Source organism: Megascapheus bottae, chromosome 22 (genome assembly GCF_031878675.1).
Source record: "Megascapheus bottae isolate mThoBot1 chromosome 22, mThoBot2.hap1, whole genome shotgun sequence".
NCBI lineage: Eukaryota > Metazoa > Chordata > Mammalia > Rodentia > Geomyidae > Megascapheus > Megascapheus bottae.
The window spans coordinates 5,774,116-5,800,365 of record NC_143530.1 but is presented as its reverse complement, the minus strand read 5'-3'; the positions used below and the strand labels follow the sequence as shown (position 1 = coordinate 5,800,365).

Below are 26,250 nucleotides of genomic sequence, written 5' to 3'. Positions count from 1 at the left end.
AACAGAAACAAAACCTCAGGGCCAGTACCCCGTCCCCCAGTTCAAGCCCTACCCTGGGGAAAAAAAAGAAAAGAAAGGGAAAGAAAATCTGACTATTGAAGGTAAGTAGACTTTAAAAAAAATAAGATTTACTTAGCAACATAATTCTTACTCATGGCCATTTGAAGTTGTTGCTATTTCTAAGAAACTTTAAGATTTTAAGTTTGTTGTTTTGGATTGTTAAACAAAACAAAACAAAACACAGGAAGGAACCCTTGATGTTGGCTGGTATAAAAACTAGGTGAAAAGCTTTCACTGGAAATCAAAGTGGGCAGAGGGATTCTCTACCCAAGTCGGTGAGCACAGCTCAGGAATACCTAACAAATGGGAGACGCAAAATGCATGTCTGCCCACCAGGCAGGATGCAGTTGCAGTCCCACGTTTATGATGTTGGAATTTCTTCTCCCAAAAGTATGTTTCTGGGTTTTCTCCCATTCTATCAGGCACTTTTTCCCAAGCCTTCATGTGTTACACACACACACACACACACACACACAGAGTGCAAGGCTAGCTATCCCAGAATCCAGATGCCTCGCTGTGCAAGATATTCTTTCAACAGCCTCGTCTGTCTCTTGGCAAGATTTTGGAGCGGGCTAGAGAAAACAGCCCTGCAGCAGCCTCTGGGCCTGCTTGTGTTTAGTCCTGCTGGCCTGGTATCTGCTTCCTGCTCTCACCCTGGGGGTCTGGCTGCTGCTTTCCTCACTGTCTTTATCTCTGTCTTTCTTTAAAGAATAATTGTGATTTTTGATTCAGTTTCGAAGCATCAGAGGAACTTCACTTTTTCTTTTCTTTTAGCTTGTTTCGCACTGACTCAAGAGAGGTAGGTAGGTGGGTATTGGAAAGCAGGGGAGAAAAAAGGACTTTCGTTTTTTTCAATGTACCAAGTATGTTGGCAAAGTAAAATAAAGTTTTCACCGGTTCGTTTTCAGACATGATGATATTTAGCAGTCTAAAAGAAAGAACCAGTTCATTTCACAGCTCACGACTATAATAAAATTCAGATTCAGGGCAGCCTGGCGTGAGTATGCATGTTCTGTTCTTAAGGGGATGTTCTTAAGGGGTGGTCTTTTGAAAGTACCATTAATAGTTGTGTTTTTTGGTTTAAATTCTTATTTTTACAGTACTGGTGTTGCTCAGCGTTTATGCAGAGGGATTTTATTTTCTGATTCTTTTGATTATTTGAAGGTTACCAGTTGAATGTTACTAGAATTTACACCAGGGAATGGGATCCTATTTCCCCACCTCCACCCTCTTCATGTTCTCCCATCTGCCAGTTGCATCTGAAGTAATTTCCCAGCAGAGTTGTTGACTTTAGAAGATGCAGTATTTTCAGTTCTTGTGTGTGTGTGTGTGTGTGTGTGTGTGTGTGTTTGTCTTAATACTGATTAATAATGAGTTGGTACTTAACTTGGAAATATTGTTCATCTCTTCTTCCTTTTTCCTGGGTGTACTCAAGAGGATTACCTGTGGTTGTCAAGAGTGTGTTGGGGGTACCTTTATATTTGTGGACAGGTGCTAATCTGCAAGAAACTCTACTTTGCCTTCCACCCATTATGGGTATGGGATGTGAAAATGACTTAAGGTCTCTTTGAAGGTGTCAGCAGGCCTGTATAGACCACACAGAATGGGTTTTGCTGGAAGTAATAGAGGGAAATTGTCTGTGTAATTATTTTCCTTGGATTGGGAATCTGCAGCCCTCTTTGGGTTCAGGAAATAAAGCTCTGTGAAAACCATATGGCACTGTTCTCAGAAGAGACGTTGTTGCAGGCCCGCTTCCTTCTGAGATTTTGAGTCAGGAGTTATTGCAAGGAGCTGCATGTGTGTAAGGGTGAACATTTATCCCAGGCATACTTGGATATGTCCCTGACTTTCTCACACATGTCACTGTGGTCACTGGGTGTAAGGCTCTTGGGATGAAGTGGTATCAGCCACAGGCCACTCAGGCACAAATGTTTCAGTTAATACCTGGGAAAGGGATTTTGTTCTCCAAAGAAAAGGAAACTAGCTGGGTGCTGATGGCTCATGCTCGTGTTTTTAGCTACTTACAAGGCTAAAATCTAGAGGACTGAGATTCATAGCTCGCCAGGGGAGAAAAATTCTTGACCTTCCATCTCTGCTCTAATAAAACCTTCCCCCAAAAGCTGGACTTGAGGTGTGGCTGTCTGTGAAGGCCTTGAGTTCAAATACCAGTACTGGCAGAATAAATAAAGAAGAAAAATAAAGATTTCACTTAGTTCATTGAAATGTGACTAACACTTGTCAGAAAAGTCAGAAAAATGGCATATTCTCCCTGTCTAGGCCCTCAGTGCACATTCAGTGTGGCTTTGTTTTTTATTTTTTTGTTTGCCCAGCATGCTGTGAAATTGCCTCTGAGCTAGTCATTTGCTGAGATGCTTGTCTGCTCCAGAGATAGCACTGTTGGAATAAAAGGTCAAATGAGCAAGGATGCAGCTTGTATAATGGCTAGAGAGTTTGGGGGGCTGAATGAGAAAGGTTGGGGAATGTTAAATCGTACTGACATTTTCAAGTTCTAGATAATGTGTGATATGTCCATTATAGTACAAAGTATACATTATGATGAATCACTGTGGGTTTCATCTCTTTGTGTGTATGTGTGTGGAGGTGGGGTGGATTACTTCTTAGTCTTTGCCTTAGAAGGACTATGAGCAAGCCCTTGGTAGTTGTTCATATCTGAAAATAAGCCTGGTATCTCAAGATTTGGCTGTTAGTAATTCTAGAGCTTTGAACTGTCTCCTGGAACATCAGACTCCCATGGAGAGCTTGCTAGGAATTAAGTCTGGTGTTTCATTCCACATGTGAGAAGGAAGACTTGAGATTTCTTCTGTTAGGAAGCCTATAGTTTGTTGTCTGAAAACTGATTTACACTGGGTAGAACATTGAGATTCCTTCAGTCACTGACCCACATTCTCAAATCCATCATGTATGTATTCAACAAACAGTGGGTACTTGTCATGCATGCGTTCAGAAAATACTGTGGGAATTAAGAGAAGACCCAGTCATCTCTGGTCCTGAAGAAAGCTTAAAGGAATTTAAGAGAGCCAAAAATATGAATGTATGGCTATGTGAAAGGAAGTGAGACCAAATGAGAACTGGCATAAGAAACTGGCAGCTGAAGTACGATGGAAGTTCAGAAGTGATTTTGCTTTTGCTTGGGAGCTGGAGGGAAAGTTACTTGAAAGGCAAGGCATTTGAGTTGAATCTTGAAGACCAGTAATTAGACTTATTGGAAGACTTTTTTTTGGGGGGGGCGGGGCGAGGGGGTGGCGCTTCCCAGGATTTGATGCTTGGGCCTAATGCTTTGCCTATTTGAGCTTTACTCCCAACCCTCTTTCTTTCTCTCACTTTTCTTTCCCTCCCTCCCTTTCTTTATTCCTCCTTCCCTCCCCCGTTCCCTCCTATTTCCTTCTTTCTCTCTTTGTGCTGGTATCAGGACTTGAACTCTTTTTTTTTTTCATTGCAGTGTCATGAAATTTATTCTTTTTTTACGATTGTATATTTTATTTTATTCCACATATTTTTATTGTAATTAATAGAAGGGTTACATTATATTCACCAGATATAAAGTACATTACTTCACAAACATTGATACCCTTTCTCATGTCATGGTCCCCATTTCCCTCTCCCTCTCCCCTCGCTCATCTTGATTTCCCCCCTTCCCTATCCTATTTCAAATAACCAATTAAGCATATATAAAATATATCAGATAACGAGGTGAAATACTGTAACAATATGAGATAACCAAGGGACAGAAAAAGAGATGAGAGATAACACAGTACATTAAGGACAACAATCATTCATTATATGGCTTTTGTTTCTATATCCTGGAGGTCCTTTCATTTAGCGTCATCCTATATGGCCTTGTGTATCTAGGATTTGCTCTATTGCAGATCTCTGCTAGTAGAGCCCAAGGTTTCTACTGATTATGACAAATGAGGGAAACCATTGAGCCTAAGTTCCTTTGAGTCTGGCTTACTTCACTTAATATGATTTTTTCTAAGTCTTTCCATTTCCTTACAAATGGAGTGATGTTGTTCTTTCTGACAGCAGCATAGAATTCCATTGTGTATAAATACCACGTCTTGTTGATCCACTCATCAACTGAGGGACATCTGGGTTGGTTCCATATCTTTGCTATGGTAAATAGTGCTGCAATGAACATTGTTGTGCTCATGGATTTAGTATGTCAGGACTTAAACTCTTATTGAGATGTCTTGTCTGTGGCTGGCAGTCTAGGACTTGAGCCTGACTTCTAGCCTGACATTTTGTTGATTAATTGGAAATGGATATTTTTCTGCTCAGGATCATGATCTTCCAGGGTTCAGCTACTTGAACAGATAGGATTTTAAGCCACCTTCCTTTGTTTTGTGTTTGTTTGTTTGCTTTTCAGTAGTTTTGTTTTTGCACAGGTCAGTCTGGATCCTGATCCTCCTATGTACATCTCCTACATAGCGGGGATGACAAGTGCACTTACTATATACAACTTATTGGTTGAGAATGGTCTTGCTATCTTTTTACACGGAATAGGCTTGTACTACAATCCTCTTGAGGTGCTAGAATTACCCAGAAAACGTTCTGATGTCAAATTCTAGGTAGATAGTGACTTTCAGAGTATCCACTGTGTTTTATTTTTGTGATTATTTCCACCTCTATCAGGACCTGGCTCCCTTTGCAGGTCTTTCAATAGAGGTTACATCATGGAGATGGAATAGCTCTTGTTTTAGTACTGTGGCTCATCTAACCTGACCCACGTAATCAATAACCTAGCCAATAGTCTAACTCATCTTTCTTGGTTCAATCTAGGGCCTTTTCAGTGTTCAGTGCTAAATTGACATGTTACCTTCTCTAGGACTTCTGCAATTCTGACATTTTTTTCCAGTTCTGTAACTGCTGATTTCAGCTGTAATTGTTGGGTAGCCCAGTGGCAATGTGGAAGATAACATCTTGACCTTGTAGACACTCACTTGAACATAATTTGATGGGATAAAATAGATCAGGTAATTAAAATAATCCTACTAATTCATACTGAAATTGACTTTCAGGTTAGTGTGAAAGGAGTACAAACTTATATTGTAAACTGGTATATGAGATTATAGACTGGCTCAGAAACTCAATTTGAATTGATAGAAAATAAGTTTATTCTAAAATCAAGTGAGATAATATATATTTTGTCAAGGAATTTTGTACATGGTTGTGGATCAATAACTGTAGTTCAGGGAAGCGAAAGAGGACCAAAAGTTTTAAAGCCCAATCATTGTCTCAGATTTCTTTTCAAAGTACTTTGTGCACTCTCTCTCTCTCTCTCTCTCTCTCTCTCTCTCTCTCTCTCTCTGAATTAAAGCTGCAGCAGTATATGGTGTCCCTTATTTGTGTTAGATTCCCAACATATCTGTATCTTCACTCTCTTAAAAGATGGATTTTTTTTCTTCTCTCTTCATGTATGGTCTGCTAGAGAAAGAGTGCAGAAGGGAAAATGGAGTTGACTTTCTTTTGTTTCTGCATTTCTTTAAACTCACTGCATGATAAACGACACAATGGAAGTGGCCAAATAAACTGGGCCATGCATGAAACTCAGGGAGCCTTTGGAGAAGAGCCCTGCTCAGAAGATATGCCAGGAGGATGGTTCATTTGGGAGATTTTTTGCTGTCTTCATCTCTGATGTTGACTCTGATCTTGGCATTCACAGTGTAATATTTAGACCAGAACAGTTTTGCTTACTCTATGGCTTGTGTGAGTCAGAGGTGCAGAACCACGGTCTTAACTTGTGACCTGATCCAGAACAGGCTGACTGCTATGTATTTGGGAAGACTCTGAGGCCAGGTAAGTTTTCCCAGCTCTTTAAGCATGATTGGGGCTGATCTAACACACCTCTCATCACTGTTCAAAGGATCCGTAGAAAAAGGTGGTCAACAAGCAGTGAGAAGCCTGAAGTTCAAGAGAAATCAGGAATGCAGTTTGGTAGTCCTGAGGTTGAAATAACAAAGTTGAGCTCACTTAGACAAAGGGTAGGAAGAGTAAATGGAAGTGAGTTGTCCTTTTAGTGACTATGGCCCAGGCAACTATGTAACCTTTGCCCTGGAAAAGGAAGCTCTCATGCCAAGCTCCTTTGGGGTCTTGAAGTAGCAGCTGAGCAGAATCAGAATGATTTTGGTGGCTGCTTCCTGTATGTGGCCTCAGGAAGGGCCCCTGCCTGTTCCTGGGAATGTAGCATACCACTTAGTCCTCTTCCTGCTCCTCCTCTTTACTGACTTCTTCTCACTCTCCTGCTCTTCCTCTTCTTCCTCCTCCTCTTCTTCCTCTTCCTCCTCTTCCTCCTCTTCCTTTTTCCTCTTCTTCTTCCTTCTCCCCCCCACCCTGCTGCGTAGCTGTCAAATGTGTTTCTTAAAATGTTTTCTTTCACCATCTCTGCTGACTTCTCGAGGACTCTCGCACCATATTGCTGCGACCACTGAAAACCCATCTCCAGCCTATGCTGAGCCTCAGATGTTCCCAGAGAAAGTCCACTGGCACGTGATGCGCTTTAAACTCAGTATCTAGCAGCATTTGGAATTTGCCAGCCTCTGTGTCATCCAGACTTCTCTGCCCGAACACAAGCATCTTTCCAAGTTTTGAGCACCCTACCTGGTCTACCCAAGACTCATCATAATCTACTCTACTTCCTGTGTTAAATTATTCCACAGTGCGATGGTCTGTAGTTCTTCTAAGTCCCAGATGCATTCACCTTTGCTATTATAGCTTTATTTTTTTTAGTGTTAGTAGTTGTCTCCCGGCCTGTAATATAAAAATAGTCTTATGTTCCCAACTCCACTCCCTTCTAAATCTATCTTCCCGTCTCTGTTCTACCTGTAAATTCACAGTATACCCTTGCTTTAAATACTTCCAGGGTTCCCTATTATGTTCAGGATGAAGCTCAGACATTGTGGCATTATGACAGGGCTTTTAGCATTCGATTTGTCCCATTGTCTTCCACCCACGTACCCATGGCCTAGAGCCAGCTATGACAAATTACTTCACTCAGTACTTGCTTATCGCTGGGCCTTAGCACCTGCTGCTCCTTATGCCTTCTTCATTCTGAATTCTACCAATGTTTTACATCTCCTGGAGCAGTCTCTGCTCTGGGAACCCTCTGGGCTGTTCTTGGATGAAGCATTTGCTTTTTGTTTCCCCTGGGCTTGCCTATACATTTTAAAAATTTTATTTTTGGATGCTGCTATTTATCATATAACTTATTTGATTTTATATTGCATCCTCCATTAGATTATGTGCAGCTAGTTCATGGCATGTAGTACATGCTTAGGAAATTCTAATTGTTTTGATGACATCCTGTGATGCAGATATCTTGATCCCTATTTGACAGATGAGATGAGAGAGTATTTGCCTACAGCCTCACAAAAAAAGAGTAACAAAGTTGGGATGGATTATTGAGTTTTCTTGCACTTTGTATAATCAGGCACAGCTTTAGTTATAGGCTTCTCCTTTTCTGTCTTGGTCTTTAGACTATTAGGCTCTCGTGTGTGTGTGTGTGTGTGTGTGTGTGTGTGTGATGTTTGTTATTTTGAAAAAGTGAAAATTCTGTGTTTGAGTACTGTATTACTCGCCATTGGTGGTAGATCCCACGTTTCCTTTTCGTGGCTAGTTCTGCTTCTTACTATATTATCTTGCCATTTCCTACTATATAATCGATTCCATAGGCCAGAGTTTCCTTGCTGGATCTCAAGGGCTATTAGAAGGCTTCGCTAATCTATGACGTTAGTTAATTCTCTAATTGGAAAGATGCTCATTTCTGAGAACATTCTTAGTGAAAATTCCATGAAACAAATAAGACAGGAAAGAGTCAGATATGACAGTCAGTCTTTCATTGATTACCTAATTTTCCAGGTAATTATCTCTTTTCCAGTGAGCTTCATACATTTTTTGGGGGAGGGGAGTGGTAGGTCATGGGACTTGAACCCTGGGCCTGGGCACTGTCCCTGAGTTCTTTAGCTCAAGGCCCTATCCCTTGAGCTACAGCACCACTTCTGTTTTTCTGGTGATTAATTGGAGATAAGAGTCTTATGTAGACTTTTTACTTTTTAGTTCCTGGGTTGGCTTTGAACTACAATCCTCAGATCTCAGCCTCCTGAGTAGCTAGGATTACAGGCAAGAGCTACCATGCCTGCCATATCATAATTCTTAAGTAGGTGTCATTTTTGAAATGAAGCAAAGGCATTGGACTAAAGAATGGATACTTCATGTTGTAAGGAAAGGTGTCTTGGGAGAAGGAAAGTTGTGCATCAAGTAATATAAAGCTAGTTGAGGGGGGAGGGAAAGGGGGATAAAAACATGATAAGGGGTATCAATGTTTAAGAAGTAATGCACCCACTATCTGAAAAATATAACTGTAACCCTGACAATAAAATAGAATATAAAAAGCAAATGGAGTTTTGAGAAGAATATCCGTACTTGAAACACGAAGCTCAGTTGTGTATTTCTGTTCCTTTGAATGTTCCTTCAAATGTGTGTATGTATGCATATGCTAGAGATGATATAGAATTATGTTCATTTATTTGTACGGAGGGCTAAGACCTACTTTACATACTCCACATGCACAAAAGAGACAATTTCACTGTGCTGTCATCATGGATGAAATAGTTAAGCATGAAGCCAACAAACAGAAATGCACGATACTTAACATTGTGTTTGCTTTTGAAATACAAAAACGTTTTAATTTTAATCACTGGAAAGTTTAAAAAAATTACCCTGTATCAACCCACTTTACTGGGTTGACAGGAATGTACTTTTCTAATCTGCCATGCCTTGGAAAAAGGGATCAAACTTGCTATCTTTTAACTCCATTTAACCCTGCTTTAGATTTCCTTTTATACAACAATAACCTGATCTTTCTCAAAATATTTGGCACCTTTAGTGACAGAGTGGAATGTAAGAGCACTTTAGCTCTCTGACTGAGAGTAAATTCTAGTAGTTTTGGAATGAAGAGGTAAAAATTCTCAGTTCCTTAAATCAGAGTTAACAGAAGATAAGAACCCTAGGATTAGCTCAGCAGTCTCCCTTCAATACACATGGCTGAATAAAGCAATTATCTGTCTATCAAGGTTAGTGAATTGTGCAATAGCATTAAGTTAGGCTGGACGGTTAGGTGGATAAATGCTCTTCCTTCAGAAAGAGGTCTGATTTATTAAGTAATCCTTTGAGTTTCACTTGTAAAAATGATTTTATTTTGGAGTTTATATCATGTTACCCTTGCAGCTTAGAGAGAAGTTTTTGTATGTGTGTGTTGTTGACTGCATTTTTCAGCTCCTTATCCATCTGAATTTTATTAGGTGGTTATTTCAAAGACACCTCTTGTTTAATCATGTTGAAACAATCTGTTTAAGGCTAGTTGTGTGGATATAAACACAATAGTCTTTAATGTAAGAAAAGAGACACCTGACAGACATTGCACGTAATAGATATCCATCCATTATTGCATAAGCTGATTCTTACTCGGTTTCTGACCTGAGCAGTCAGCCACAGAGCTCAGCCCTGTGACGGCTGTGGCTGCTGAGTGGGCATGACATTCTTGTATGTGCTGTATTGATGTCTAGTGAGCAGTGCAGAGTAGTGCACAACTGGAGAGGCCTTAGACTAGATTAAAACTAAGCACCTTAAATCTGTTTTAATGGCTGTGTTTACTTCTCCTTCTTCATTCCTTAAAAAAAAGTAATCAGGTTTCTCAAGCCTTAAGAAAACCACCTTTTTTGTGCCAGCTGGAAAAGGTCCAGTTTTAGCAAGAAAAAAATCACCTCTCCCCCCTTTTTTGGTTCTGCCGCCTTCTTCTTCTTCTTCTTCTTCTTCTTCTTCTTCTTCTTCTTCTTCTTCTTCTTCTTCTCCTCCTCCTCCTCCTCCTCCTCCTCCTCTTCCTCCTCCTCTTTCTTCTCTCTCTCTCTCTCTCTCTCTCTCTCTCTCTCTCTCTCTCTCTCTCTCTCTCTGTCTCCCTCTCTCTCTCTGTCTCCCTCTCTCTCTCTCTCTTTCTCCCCTCCCCTTCCCTTCCCTTCCCTTCCCTTCCCTTCCTTCTGTAGTCTTTACTTCGATTCAACACAGCAAGACCAGGCCCCTCGAGCTGGCTGACTTTTTCCTTGGTTATTACTTTTAACATTTTTCCCCTGTGTTAGCAATGGGAAAACTGACAATGATATTTTGCTGCTCTAGCAGCAAATGCTGTGAGATGAGTGCTTTGCACTTAAAAAATTTCAGTTTCTCTGTCTCTCTGTCTCTGTCTGTCTCTGTCTGTCTGTCTGTCTGTCTGTCTCTCCCCTCCTTCTGTCTCTCCCCTTACATACATATATACAAAACTCAAACTAATGAAAGAGAAATATGAAGGTTCAAATACTAAGAAAATTGAACTAGGACCCAAGGATTTCATGACTGTCCATTTGTAGGCTGTCGCTGTACTTTTTGTACTCTTTGAAGGTTGACACCCTGTGTTTAGCTAGATTGTTGGCAAATAAACAGTGATACTTTTCTCAATTATAGAAGTTACCACTTCCATTGCTAGAAATAACACCTTTAAAAACAACTTTTCATCTCTCTATGAAGTCTCTGTAAGCGCTACTTACACATAAAACTTGGTATGAGTGAACATGTAGTAAAAAGTTGACAAAAGACATTTTTTGAGATCTAAAGCAAAAGTTTTTTTAAAATTAAGTTTTGGGGTTAAAGCATAGACATATAATGATATTTTATTTATGTCCGAGAAAATAAAGGGAGAAAAGGCGAGGCTACTTGAGTGGTCAGACATTTGCCCACAAGCACAGTGCCCCAAGTTCAAACCCCATTATTGCCCATATCAATCAACCAAGCAACCCAACACGTGTTTACATGTGATTGGGACAGTGAACTTGTCACCAATCTAAATGAGTGCCTCTTATTATTAAGAGGAAAGCAAATGCAACTTTTCAGTCTTTTATGAACTAGAGTTCCTAGAATATTTCTGTGGAGTCTCTGGCTTAACTATGTAATTATGTCTTTTGACTAGATTATATTTTTCTTTCCATAGTTCTCTTGTACCCAAGAGACTGGAAAAGCTTCAGACCTCTCTTGGGATGAAACTGTTCTTCCTCTGTGCTCTTTTGAGAAACAGCATCCTTACATGCCGACGCTGCTCAAGGGACGAAAGGGAGCTCTTGATTATAAGAATTTTTTTTTTCCTTTAGAAATTGGTTTATATGTTAAGAGTGGCCCTTAGAGAGAGAAGGCTCATTGTTGAAATGCCATCGGGGAGGGATCCCTTGGAAAGATGGTTTGTTTATAATCTGTGGTCCTCTGTCTGGAGCCACACACTAACATTGCTCCAGGACTGTCTCATCTCCTGAGCTGCTGTGTGTCTTCCTGGCTGTTAATTTCCAGTGGCTCAGAGAGGCTAGAGGCTTTAAACATGAACATAGTTTCTTTGTCTGTTTCATTATTCTAGTCCAGAAATAGTTTTTGACCTGAACCAGACAGGATACTCCTTGTGGGGGGGGAGAACCATGACTCAGCAGCCTTTCCCAGCAAAGATTATAGACTCATCAATTTTACTGTGGGAAATGTTTCCTAATAGCCAGTTTCCCGCCCCCATTCCCCGACCCTGCCCAGTTTCTTTACTGGACAAAAGGAGAGACAATTTTAAGTTTATCCATGTTCTCATTTATTGATCCACAAGGATTTTATATCCTAAGCTCTAAAATTGTGCCAGACATAAAACAAGGCACCCATCATCAAGGAGTTTCTAGGAAAATATACAATAGTGTTCTGAATATTGTTATGTCGGTTTATAGTAAGCTAAGGCACACTGAATCCTTACCTTACCTAGGTGAAAGCCTTTAACAAAAACAACAAAAACAGTTGGGATTACTCTCAGTAATTCACTGAGGTAAACTAGAGGGACCACCAAAGCACCTGAGACAGCCAACACCAGGATAATGTGGTGACCAAACTGAGACTGGGAAGGGATGGAGTGGAGGGGAAGGGACAAGGGGTCAGTTCCAGCAAAGGCACTAGCCCGCTTTGAAGAGCAGTGGTTGGACGAGTGTGGGCAGAGCAAAGGCTGGAATAGTAGCTATTGGAAACAAGAGTGACAATGTCCTCTGGAACTGGGTTTTCCAGTTTCTTGTTTGCTGGGCTACTAGGGGGTGGAGAACTCTCTTAATTCAACAAACGATTATGTGGGTTTGAACAGGTAAATAACATGAATGTTAGAATTTGGGGGCAGAAAGAACTTTAGAAATTATGGAAATGAGTGCTTTGCTTTTGGTAGGTGAAGAAACTTAAGTCCTAGAGTTCCAGACTTCCTTCGGTGCTCCTCGGCCGAGCTGGTGTCTCTCAGATACGGCAGAGGGCTGCTGCTCTGATGTATGAGCCACAGGCCAGAGCGCAGGAGTGACTCCATAGGAGTGGAAAGTTAGGGTCCATTCCTGTCCGCAGTGTAGAGACAGGCTTGAGTTGCCAGGGTGGACTAGGAAAAGAGGTGGCAAGGGCGGCAACTCAACTATGTTTGGCACCTAGGAGACCAGACAGTAATGATGCAAATAGGAAATCAGAGGTAAGGCGGCTTGAGAGTGCTCATGGTGGGGAAGGGATCAAGGTCTTCACTGAACAGTTCAAGACTCCAGATGTGGGATTTCTAGATGCTTACAAACCACTGGTGAAAAGAACTCATCTGAATGTAAATAAAAGAGAGCGTCACTTTTGTTCATAGTATGCTCGTTCTTCATCTATGTGTAGGAATACAGAAAATCAAGATTTTAAACTCAGAACCTCAGTAGTGTTGGGACGGGAACTCTGCATGGCTTTGTAAGAACTTAAGTCGAGTCTGTGTCATTTTCCTGCTACCATTGCAGTCACCAGCTAAAATGCCTAAGATACACCAAAGTTCCTTCTCAGCAGCGGATTTTCAAGTGTCCTTTGGAATTGCTAGAAGCAGGGGGGGGGGTGTGTGTGTGTGTGTGTGTGTGTGTGTGTGTGTGTGTGTGTGTGTGTGTGGTTGTGTGTGAACATGTGTTGGTACCAGGGCTTAAACTCAGGGCCTGGTGGCTGTCCCTTGGATTTTTCTGCTCAAAGCTAGTGCTCTATCACTTGAGTCAGTGCTCTACTTCTGGATTTTTGGTGGTTAGAGATAAGAGTTGCAAAGACTTTCCTGCCTGGGCCTGATTTGAACTGTGATCCTCAGATCTCAGCCTCCTGTATATGGGTGTCTGTGTGTGTGCACACACACGCACGTGTGTTCGACACATGCACACAGATGCACACCACACACTTGATCCACTTCTGTGTGTGTGTGTGTGTGTGTGTGTGTGTGTGTTTTGTGGTTAATTAGAGATAAAAGTCTCCTGGATATTTCTGCCTGAGCTGCGTTTGATCTCAGTCTCCTGAGTAGCTAGGATTACAAGGATGTACCACTAAAGTCTGGAGACAGTAAATACTTTGTGAGACAGTTGCTGCCATAAAATTAGTCTAGCTACTCTATCATCTCCACTAGTTCTTGTGCTACTATCAATATAGAAAGATTAGAAACAAAGGACGACATTAGTTTTTCCAGAAATGCTGTGTAAAAGCAAATCTGTTGACAGGTAATAAATTTACTATAAAATATGGCAACTTCGATGCAAATCTTCTCCTCTCTTCTTATTCTTTTTTTTTAAACCCTAAGGATGACTGTCACAACATTCTTAAACTATGAGGTCTGTGGTTTCAGCCCTGGAGTATTGGACCAAATTTCATTCCATCACGTACTTGGTGACAGTAAAATTATCCAATACCTCCCTAGTCACTTCGCTTCTCCAGAGAAGCCTGAAAGCACAGCAGAGGAGGCTTGTGGGCTGACAAGTATCATTGTATAGGCCAAGAGATCTGCTGTGAAAGGGAAAATTTCCCCCTATGTATTGCTTAGCTTAGCTTAGCTTAGCATCATATATATATATATATATATGTTTGAGATTATCTGATCTCACAAGATATTTATTATCATGTTTCTGTCATGTGCCTTCTAACTAGCTTTCTTCTGTCCTTCTCTGCTTATCAAAGTCCTGACTTTCAAGGATGGGCAGATGGTCTCAGTGAACATTTACTTTTTCCTTTTTATTCAAATCAGTGTATCCTCTGTACTTGCTATAGTATCTTACAATATTTTAGTTAATTACTTTTTGCAGATATGATCTTAGCTATCTTGGGTAAACATCTAGAATTAGAATCTATATGCATTTTATTTTTATTCTTAATAAAATGATTCATATTTTCTTAGCTTTAAAAATTTACCTGTAAGTAATTGTACAGAGGAGTTTCCATTTAACAAAGCAATTTATGAATATAATGCATATTGGTCATTGTTATTCACCCCTTTTAACATTCTCACCCACCCAACCTGATCCATCCCTCACCTTACTTTTCTTAATTGCATAGTATACACACTGAAGTTTTGATTGTGTTTCCCTTTTGCCTCTTTATTCATCTCCCTTTGGTCCCCACCTCATTTTACTTTCATTTTTTCTTCATTATCACCTTAAAGTAGCTATATAAAGGAGTTGCCATTTAAGAAAGCAATTTATGAATACAACCCATGATGATCACCCCTTTATGAAAAGTTTCAAGCATATATAAATATAGAGATAACATTTATTACAACTCCATTTACCCATGGTCTTATCTATTTCCCGTGATTGTTTCATGTATTATTTTGCTGCAGTATTTTGAAGCAGATAGTGACTATGACATGTAACTTGGGTGTCAGTCTTTCAAAAACTGTAAGACCCTTTCCTTACAGAATCACAGAAAACAGCACTTCCTAAACATTTTAAGGAAGTATATATTCGATGGATCTCTAAGCCAAGCCTTTTAGTTATTGCCCACCACACCATTGTCTTTTATTTAATGACATGCCTTTTCCTCCCCTTGACAATAAGTGTCACAAGGGAAAGAATATTAACTTGTGTTTTTCTATCGCAGGGATTAGTGAGGTACTCCTGCAACGTAGATAGATAGCTATCTAATGCACACTTAGCTGTCCTAACTGGTCTTAATTGTGGACAAGTATACTGATGGTATGCTAAAAAAAAAAAAACAACCCAAACTCCTGATTATAGATGTGTGTGTGTGTGTGTGTGTGTGTGTGTATTTGCCAGTCCTGGGGCTTGAACTCAGGGCCTAAGCACTGTCCTTGGGCTTTCCTCAAGGCCAGGGCTCTACCACTTGAGCCATAGCACCACTTCCAGCTTTTTTCAGTGTATATACTACCGAGGAATCGAACCCAGAGCATTGTGCATGCTAGGCAAGCACTCTAGCACTAAGCCAGACTCCTGGCCCCAACAGATATATTTTAAAATAAATGCAATTTAATTGAAAAAGAAACTTTGGGCTGAGAGTTTGGCCTAGTGGTAGAGTGCTTGCCTAACATGCACAGAGACCTGGGTTTGATTCCTCCTTACCACATGTGTAGAAAAAGCTGCAAGTGATGTTGTGGCTCAAGTGGTAGAACTCGGATTTTCCTTGGTACCACATACTTAGAAAAAGCCAGAAGTGGTGCTGAGGCTCAAGTGGTAGAGTTCTAGCCTTGAGAAAGCCCAGGACAGTGCTCAAGCCCTGCGTTCAAGCCCCAGGATTGGCAAAAAGCAAAGGACTTCATAATAGTCAGTGTGCAAGTAGATATTTAAGATAATGAGTGTTTTAAGTATCAATTTAAAATAATATGATAGAAAGGTGAGCTACCCAATATCCTACCCTAGTAATCATAGATTACCCTAGTAATAAATGTAACATGCATATGTTATATATACAAAAATATATATACATTGTATATGCATAAAATATATACACATGTATGCATAATATACACATGATGCATAATATTAGAAGATTACCCCAGTAGTAGATATAATGTACTTATACCATACATTTGTGAGAAATAACTTTATTTTTACTTTCTGGTATGATGCTGGTACCGGGACTTTACCCTCAGGGTCTCATACTCATGCTTAGTTTTCTTGCACACAGTGGGTTCTCTACCACTTGAGTCATGTCTCTGGATTGGCTTTTTTTTGCCAGTCCTGGGCTTAAGCTCAGGGCTGAGGACTGTCCTCGGATTTTTCTCAAGGCTAGAACTCTACCACTGGAGCCTCAGCACCACTTCTGGCTTTTTCTAAGTATGTGGTACCAAGGAAAACCTGGGTCTTCGTGCATGCTAGGCAAGCACTCTACCACTAGGCCAAACTCCTGGCCCTCTGGCTTGGCTTTTTTGCTAGTTAACTGGAGTGGGAATCTTACAGACTTGGCTGTCCAGGCTGATCTTAAACTGCCATCTGCCAGGTCTCAGCCTCTTGAGAAGCTGGCAATTTGGAAATATAGTGGTTCTGGCTTGTATATGTGTGTGGGGGCATAGCTTTTAAGTCATTTTTTAAATAAAAATGAGCAAAATGAGTCACATCGCAGAGACAAGTCTCTTTCAATAGTTCACAGACTGTGTTTTTCGTCTCCACATCTGATTTTTGAAACCCTAAGTTACAATAGCAGTATTACTCAGCTTGTGGTGTGGCAGGATCAATGAGATGATTAGCTTAGAGTATTGTTCACAGGCTCAGCAGTTCCTCATGTGTCTGTTCTTGAAGGATGTGTGAATGCTGTGACCTTTCGCCATTGCTTTCTTCTCATGTCCCTGTATTTATTGCAACAAAAGTCATATTCACCCGAACACATTTAAGCTTTTGAAAGAAATCTTTTCTGAAAACGACTTCTTTCTTTTCCATTTCAAATTTATTTTTGGTCATGATTTCCCTGAATGATTTCTGCTGCGTGGCTGTGTTCTAAAATAAGCTAGTTGGTTGGCAATAAGAGAGAAAAGAGTATTGGATGAGCAAGCAGAAAAAACTGAGTTCCAGTCCTGCCATTACAGGTATCTGTGGAGAAACCATGTCTTAGGAATTCAAGGTCCTCATCCATAAAAGAAATACTTTGTTCTAAAGTTTTGCTTAAATTATATCAGTTGTAATTTTTGCTCTGATTCTAAATGGCTTTCAGCTCTGCTTAAGAACTGTACTGAGAGAAAATGGAGTGTCTGAGAAAGCAAAAGCTTTTTTCTCTTTCATTTGAGGAGATAGATACCTTTTGTTTTCGTTTCATAGAAAGCATTAAAGAAAGGCTTTGCCTACTGGCTTCACAAGAGGGCCAGGTAAGGAGAGTTTTGCTGGGAAAATATAATATTATATCCTGGTTCCCTCATTTTTTTCCTCAGCCAAGAGATTTACCTAAAAGAGAAGAATCATTCATTCATACATTTATGTATTCACTGTGTACATTTTTATTGAACAGGTACTTAAGGCAGGTGGTAAACTAGGTTGTGAGACTATAACTCTCATTTACAGTCTTCTGGGAGAAACAAAATACATAAGATAATTACAGATAGAAACCCCTATGAAGGAAATAAAGAGAAGCTGTGCTCCACAGGATAGGAGTCTACTCTGGCTAGATAAGAGAGCTAAGAAGTGGGCTATGCCAAGAATCAAAGGGAGGGGATTTCAGGACTATGAAAGAATTCTTCAATGCAAAACTGCAGAGGAGACTGCATTAGATGCTGGGGTGGGGGTGAGGGGGCGGCGGTTGGCTTTTATACTAAGGCTGTACCCAGAGAAATGAAAATGATGGGACTGATTTGAAATATAGTGTTAAAATAGAAGTGACAAAACTTGGTAATTGCTTCAGGCAATTGGCTGCCTATATATACCATTTACTGATCTAGAGGACTGTGTGAAAAGACTAAGGTATTTTGGAAAGAGAATGAATTTTGTTTTGGATATACTGCATGCCTTTGAAACATCCTAGGGGACGTGCCAAGTTGGAAGTAGGACACACCCCTGGCACTCAGGACAGGAGCCAGGGCTCCACACAGATGGGAAGTCACAGGTGTCTGTAGGTGGCATTTATGACAGGACTGGGCAGTGATTCTCAACCCTTTGTTGCACATGGGATCAGATGTCGAACTTTAATGAGAGAACTTTACTCCAGGGCCCACCCCTTAGAAGTTGTGATTTACTTGTTCCTGTGTGGGGCCTGGGCATCCAGAGTTTTCAAAGCACCCCAGGAGGAATTCTTTGATGCAGTCAGAAAAGGTCGCTGCTAGAAGAAAGCATGGCTAGAGAAGACGACCCAGGTCTGAGCTTTTATATAGAATCCCAAAGGATAGTACAAAGGTTTTTTCCTTTTTTAAAGTTTTTAATCCTTCCTTCTGCGTGAAAGAACTCTTTGGCCTTGTGTATGAGATCTGAGTCTCTTACCACATGGTAATGTACCTTGTCCTTGGCTGAAGCCAATGTTTCTTTTCTCAATTTCTGAAGCATTTCCTTGGGTACTGAGGATTTCAGTACATCTTTTTCCGACCTGTCAATTCGAGTACACCCTGATGTGGTTTAGTGGTAGCAGGTATTTGTCGTGGTTGAAAGATGAAGAACATGTTTGGCTTTCGCTTTGCATTGAATTGCAAGAGTTTTATTGTGGTTGCCGTGGTTGCTCTGACTGAGTAGGCACCTCCAGGAAGAGGGTGCATATTTTTATATGTGGGTATCCAGGTAAAAGTTTCTTGAATTATTCTAGACTCTCTGTAGATTCTTGCTAACTTTCTTTGAAGATAATTTCTAAAAGATCATCGAGCCATTTTAAATTTCACCTGTTAAAAATTTTCCTTCCCGGTGCCATAACAAGTCTTTTGTTGGTTCATTTATTAATTTATTTTTGTGCTAGTACTGTGGCTTGAACTCATGTTCTTGTTTGGCTTTTCTACTCCAGGCTTGCACTCTTCTACCTGAGTCACACTTCCAGGTGACTGGAAGTGCTGGTTAATTGGAAAATGTCTTTCCTATTTGTCTGCCTGAGCTGGCTTTGAACCTCAAATGTGAGATCTCAGCCTCCTGACTAGCTAAGATTACAAATGTGAGCCTTCAGCCGCTTTATTCCAGGTCCTTTATTCTTGTCTATTACTTCCTATCACTCCTTAAAGCCCTAGGCTAAGAATAAATAAAAATTGTATCCACACCTTTCTCCACTGAACTCTCATCTCTTGCAGTCTCCATGAAAACCTAATGAAAAGGCTATGGAAGGCAGAGGCAAAGCCTATTAAACTTTCTTATGACCCATGCCCCACATAAAGTCTCAGTGTACAAAAGAACCATGCAGGAACATGTGGCTTTCCCTTAGCCTTCAGGGAATCTGCCATTCCAAAAATATGACCTATTAAAAACTAACTCCCAGGGACAATTCCATATGATGTCTTGTTAATGTTTACAACTGTATCAACACCACACCAATACTTGTGTGTGTGTGTATGTGTGTGTATGTGTGTGCCAGACCCTATGGATCTGTTACAAGTACCGTATAATTCTGTAATTGTGAGACTAGTTAGGCCTAGCAAGATGTATTGATAGAAGTTTGGCAAGTTGACTAGAGCCATTTGGTAATAGGTAAGAGGTGAGTCGCTATCTTTGTAGTTGAATCTGTGCTACTATGTCTGTTTATGTTTATTGGTCTGGGTGCCTCAATTATATCATTGTATGATCTGGATTTGTTTTTAGCCATTGGTAGCAGCTTGGAGAAGAGTGTTTTGATGATGCCTCATGATGAATAGAGAGTTCAGTTAACAAGGACTTAGGTTGTGATATAACACAAGCCCCAGTGGGTCACTTACCGAGGACCAGAGAACACGTGCTCTACCTTTACAGGCTTTACTTAGTTCATCTGTAAACACCTGTCTTACTAGCTGGGGTCCAAGGACTCTTCTGAGTCACTCTTAAAAGTCCTTTAGGTATCTAAAATCGAAATTATGAATACATAACCATTAATGGAGAACAGATTGCCTTAGTTTTTTCCCTATCATTTTTCTATTATTGATAGTCCCCTTTTACTGCGAATGCCCCAAGCTTGCTCTGGCAAGACGTAGGGTAGTGGGTACATTTCAGTTAATGGGCCTAGTTGGAACATGTTTGGCCATGGAGACAGCTCTACTCCTATTACCAAGCCTTGGCTTCTTCTCTGTTTTCTTTGGGCTGAGGAAGCAATGAAAAAGGAGACAGGAAAATACATTTTGGGGCAAATAAAATAAGGAATTTGTCTTCTGAAGACAGCTTATAGTTGGAAATTCTAATGTTCAGCTTAACCCTATCCTGATGTGTTTGTTGCTCTTCTCCTATATGGCAAGCAAGGCATGGTGTCTGAGTTCTCACAGAGCAGGGATGAATTTGCGTCCTCCAAGGCTTATCATAATCCTTATGTATCAGTTTTGTCTTTTATAATCATAATTGATTCCCTTAGGATTTTTTTCTGGAATGCAGATAATTTATTCATCCTCTCAACGATTCTTGAATCAATTCTGGACTCTTAATCATTTTTACCAAGTCGTTAGAGTCAGACCCCGAGCTTCTCTGGTAAAGAGTGTAGAGGAGGAGTACTCTGCTATGCTTCTGACTGTGGTTAGACACCACAGCTGCTCAGCAAGCCTTGTACCACCCCACATTCTACCACCTTGCACGTAGAGCTGGGTGCCTTCCTGTGACTGCACAGACACTACAATATTCCTTTGTTAAGAATGACTTGGCGCTGGGTGCCCTTGGCTCATGCCTATAATCTCAGCTACTTAGGAGGCTGAGATCTCAGGATTGGGATTTGAAGCCAGCCCAGGTAGAAAAGTATGTGAGACACTTATCTCCAGTTAACCACCAAAACACTGGAAGTAGAACTGTGATTCCAGTGGTAGAGGGCTAACCTTGAACAAAAAGGCTTAGAGACAGTGCCCAGGCTACACACACACACACACACACACACACACACACACACACACACACACACACACACACACAGAATGATTAGGTGATTTTTTTAAAAAAAGTTTTAATACCTTGAACATATTTTAATGTGCACATTTCTTTAATATATAGAATACTCTTGGGTGTTAGATTTGAAGGAATTGAAAGATTTGAAAAAGTGCTCATAAACTGTACTCATAAATGGACATGTTGCATTGAAACCCCTTCTTTGTATAACTAAAGATAAATAAAATAATGAATTGTCACATATTTTTACTCAAAGGATAATTTTCAGTTTCTTGTATCAAAAACTAGTAGTAGAGTTAAAATCAAAAGAAAAATAGACATTCTCTGTGAGCTTATTGCTTCGGGGCTTTGGCGCCATCCCCAAATATCTGTATTACTTTGAGAATTTGATTTTCTTGAGTTTTCTCTATGTGTTTCCTCTTAAATTAAACATGGATTTCATCTTTCAGAATAGGGATAGTTGTAACATGGAAATGAAAAAGCCAATGCCCCTCTGAGCATCACGGAAATTTCTCTTTGAAGAGAGCATTTGCCTCTTCCTCAATTTTATGGCAGTGTGTCTTACCACACTTGGACTCGGAGCTCGCATAGATGGCGGCTCTCCATTGTATTACGTGGCAGTTCTCCATCGTGAAACATGGAAACCTGGCCCCAGGCACACGTGCTTTGCCCTTCTTCCATGAGACAGCTTTGTGGAGACACCCAAAGAGAACCTCTTACATTCCTAACTCCAAGTCCCCCTTGGAGCACTCCACTGTCCATTTATAAACGAGAACGAGGAAAGCTTGCCATGAGATAATGCTCATAAGGCATTATTATTATTATAGTATAAAGGAAGGCATTATTATAAATGCTTCATTATAAATATCCATATTGATAATCCCTTGGCTTAAACCAGGAAGTATGTATGTTCACATATCTATTTAGCATGATAAATTGTTCAGCTAATTAATATGCTTTTATTTTATGATTTACTATTTCCAGGGCACAGACAGAAGCTTGATGACTCTAAACCTAGTTTGTTCTCTGACCGCCTCAGTGATTTAGGGCGCATTCCTCATCCCAGTATGAGAGTAGGTGTCCCGCCTCAGAACCCACGGCCCTCCCTGAACTCTGCACCAAGTCCTTTTAATCCACAAGGACAGAGTCAGATTACAGGTAAGACAGACTCCTAGGTTTCACTTGCAGATTCTGGCAGGCTTGGGGGTGAGGGGCTACCAGAGGAGCTGTGTTCACTTCAAAAGTTCTGGAGCTGGGAAATGGCTTATTGTGAGCCTTGGAGGTACTGATTTCTGGTATTCAGTTACTTTTCTGGGGCAGGGTGGGCGGTGGGTGGTGGAGGAAATTTCTATGGCTGCTATACTTTGCAGCCCATGTCTGCCTGCACACTGGAGGATGGTAAGAACTTGCTCTCTGGGAGAATGTTAAAGTTTCTATATTGTATCCAGGTGGTGTAGGGATAACATCACACCCTCAATATTAGGAGATTAGTGTTACTGACTTGGATTTGGGCTTACATTTCTTCTTACATGTCTAATGATTCCATTAAGTTGACTTGAAATTGCCCAGGGCTAACAGGAAAGCTGATTAGTAGTTGTAAGGCAGGGTCAATGAGCGGCTCTTTGGGCAGACAGAATTTGCTTCTGATTCACATTTACTGCTGGTTCCTCACGTGACATTCCTTTTTCATATTTATTCTGCTGAGATGCTTGCTTTACATTTCTTCTTAAAAATTAACATCAGTATTGCATTGCAGGCTAATCACTCACAGTTGGTACACTAAGATCTCCAACTTTTTTTTCTTTCTCCCCCGCCTAAGCCCTAATGCAAAAACAGATCTTATTTTAGGAGTAGTTTGATTGCTTTGAGGTCACAGAGACAAGAGAGTGCTAATCATTATAAGATCTTTTATTCACAGATCAAACGTACTGAGAGCTAAAAAGGATTCTATATGTCATCTAATGGTTTTCATTGCTAGAGTTAGACTAGAAGAGAGGGAAAATAAGTCAAAATAAAATGTACGGTAAGCCATCAATGCAGATCTTTTTAATGGTTAGATTTTTGCCTGCAGTGGTTAGGCTGAGTGACCTTAATGGTCTCAAGGCATTGTTATTTATAAACGAAATTACCCTACCTTTCCTATTTTTCTGTCCATACTGTGTAGTTAAATGTATTCTTGGAGATTTACATAGATTGCTTTCACTGTCTCTGTGCTTATTAGGTTTGCATGAGTATGTTAAAATAATACAGAATTGTAAAAATAAAGTATCTCAGCCCCAAAGAAAACCAAGCCACTGCATTGAGAGTTCCATGAATTACCCTGTTTTAACCTGTGAACACTTCAAAGCTTATGGAGGACTCAAAAAGTTAGTACATCCATTAGACCCGTGCCATGATTAAAATGCCAAGGGTGAAATTTACACAAACTTACAATATGAAATGATGAATTTCAAGTTGTGAGTTTTAAATCATCTATTAATGCTTGTAATAGGTGTCCTTTTCCCCCAATACTAATCCTTGGAGTATGTATGTGTGTGTATACACAATATACATATGTGTTTGCTTTTGTATGTGTCTATAGGATTTGTAGTGGACTCATGCATATATGTTCTATGATTTGGTAACTATTTTGTTCTTTCAATGTTGATTTCTATGATCTTATCTTTAGCTATTTGCTAATTATGTTATAGATATGACTAATGTTTTTCAAATGGCCTTTGGAATCTATCTGATGCTAACATCACTTAAGAAGACTTTGTACTTAATCTAAAGATGAGGTCATGAATGGAATGAGTGGACATTTTAGAATCTAGAGGTACATTAGGTATCATTAAAGCTAAAGGGGGAAAGTCGGGGGAGGGTCTGTGTTTCTGCTGGACCCCTGTGCACAGGCTGTGAGCCCAGAGCAAGGCTCTGAAAAGGTGAGATGTGGGTGGCTGGAGATCATTTGAGATCAGGAATGTGGTACTTCCATGTGTCCTCCATCATCAGCTTCTCTTCACTCCTCCCCACTGGAGGGAAGGGAAGATGAAGCTTCTTGTCTGGAACTGCAGGGCAAGTTGGTGGCAGATCAGTGAATACATCCCCTGTGTGTATTTCTGGAAGTAAAACTATGAATGTGTGTATTTATAGGTGCCGATAGCTTCTTGGAAGTTTTATAAGACTATTAGCTTTTCATTGTGGGACCATTGTGTTAGTAGGATTGAATTTTTCATGAGGAATAGTTACTGTTCTCCTCTTCCTCTTCTTACCCACAAGTTGCTGGACTCATGAGCATTTTGTAAAGGTTTCAAATTTGGAGGTGCTCATGTACACAGATTGTGCTCCCTGCTCCTGGTCATGTACTCCAGGGCTACAGAGACAGAAGAACATACCTTCTCACCAAAGATGAACAGAATTCTTCTGGAACCTAGCTGACCCAGAAATCCAAGAATAAGTGGGAAGCTGCAATGTCAGAGTGAATTGAAGACAGATTGCATTTTCGAAGTTGTTTTCTTGCTTATTTAATAAGCAAACGTTTGAGTCTATTACATGTAAAGAATTTGGTCTTAGGCAATGTAAGTAGCAGAGGAGGAAGCTCAGTGCTGTTTTTGATTTGGCTGAATAGAATAGGTTGGTTTTACTTCCTGGCCCTCAGATACCACATCTCAGGCCCCAGCCCACAGACCCATCTTCTCTCCCTTTACTCTTCCTGAGGCTTCTCTTTTTTATCATCCATCCTTCAAGCTCACTGTGTTACCTTCTTCAGGAAATAGTCCTGATATTTTTGTGCAAAGACCACTTGTCTGTCCTCTGAATAGTAGTTTGGGTTGTTTTATTTCCTAGCTTCTGTGTATTTTCCTTATCTTCTTTGCTAGACTTTAAATCCTCTGAGGGATTTATTTTATTTTATTTTATTTTTTGCATCTCGCACAGCAGAGAGTCTCCTTAAATGTTAACTTAGTGAAAGTTCAGATGAGAATGATCCTATGTAAGAAGGGTGGGGATGTCATGCCTTTTCCTGCTTTCTTATCCCTGGATGTCATTGTTCCCTAGTAATTAACAATAGCAGAAATCTCATTTCACTGTAAAACTATGTGGTTAAACCATTTGACTTTATCCAAGGAAGAGCTACATAAGAATACATAGTTAAAATTACGTTCTTGAGTACAGTCTACAAAACATTTTCTAACTTCTTTACAACATTTCACATCTGCATTCTGACAATTCTCTGTACCAAGACTGCAAAATAGAACCTGGTTATCTCTCGCTGGCTTGCCACTCTTGAGGTCTTCAACTTTCATCTTGCGTAGTAGATAACAACCATGGTTGTGTGTATGGTCTCCACCAGAAATCTTCCTTTTCTGTGGCAACAGTAAAGATAGAGGTGTTCTCCAGATCCCCTAAAAGAGTGAAATGAGGTCTGGGATGTAGCTCAGTGGCAAAGTGCTTGTCTAGGAAGTGCAGCATCCTGGATTCATACCCTGAGACCCCTCACACCAAAGAAAAACAAGAGAAAAAAACAAAAAAAACAGTGAACAAATAAAATAGAAAAGAGTTGAATAAAATTTGAGGAAGCAAAAGCATTTAACATTTCATAATTAGCTTTTATTTTTTTTTTAAGGTGTCTTGCAATTCCTGGGGCAAAAAGTTGTAGCCATGTAGTGGGCTGGTCCTCTTGACTGCCAGTCTGATGGTGTCAGTCTGTGGGAGACTTTGATTGCTGATGTTCTGCCTGAGGGCTCAGGGCCTCCCCACTGCTTCCTGAGGAAGTTGCTTTCTCCATAACTCTTTTTTTTTTTTAAATCATCCAGACATCTGCTGCTTGTCTATTGGCAGGAAGCATCTAGATTGTCATAACTGTCTACTTCTGACTCAGAATGTGGTGGTGGTGGTAGAATGTTTGTTCTCAAGGTAATCACAGCTTAAACTCTACTTTTTGGATGGAACAGGGACTCCTGAAAATCATTCTGCCGATTTGAGTTCCTCAGGGTTGGTGGACTGGGCCATTAATCTCATTTTGGGGATGGGCAAACACCTCTATTCTGTTAATCATTCATTCTGAAGGTGCGTGCTCTCATCGTTATGGAAAATATGGATTCTTTCTCTGTCCCCAGGGGGTTTACCTTCAGTGACAGATGGAGTCCTAGGGCTGCTTATGGAGGCTCTAGAGGACCATGGGAAGCAGCTTTTAATGGCAGGGGCTACTACTGAAGGATGTGGGACGAAAGATGGGCATCGTGTATTTATTGATATGCTTAAATAACATCTGTTTCAATGTCAGATAAGGAGTGGGTCCCAAAGAGGCCAAGATGGAATCTGGGTTATGTTCAGAACGCTGTTATAGGCAGCTATCTTGCTGTTAGTGAGGAGAAGAGGAAGGCTTTAAGACTTT

At 40.4% G+C, this 26,250-nt stretch overlaps 1 protein-coding gene across 3 annotated transcripts in view; it reads left to right on the top strand.

Moving 5' to 3' along the window:
• The window catches only part of Runx2 (RUNX family transcription factor 2), a 177,498-nt gene that overhangs the window by 104,501 nt on the left and 46,747 nt on the right, over positions 1-26,250 (top strand). For 2 of the 3 annotated variants that reach the window (XM_090355549.1, XM_090355550.1), the window contains exon 6: positions 21,861-22,034. The exons of the other annotated variant lie outside the window; for it this stretch is intronic. In XM_090355549.1, coding sequence (XP_090211675.1) covers positions 21,861-22,034 — 174 coding nt within the window. The remainder of the gene's footprint in view (positions 1-21,860; positions 22,035-26,250) is intronic. 3 annotated transcript variants of the gene reach the window in all.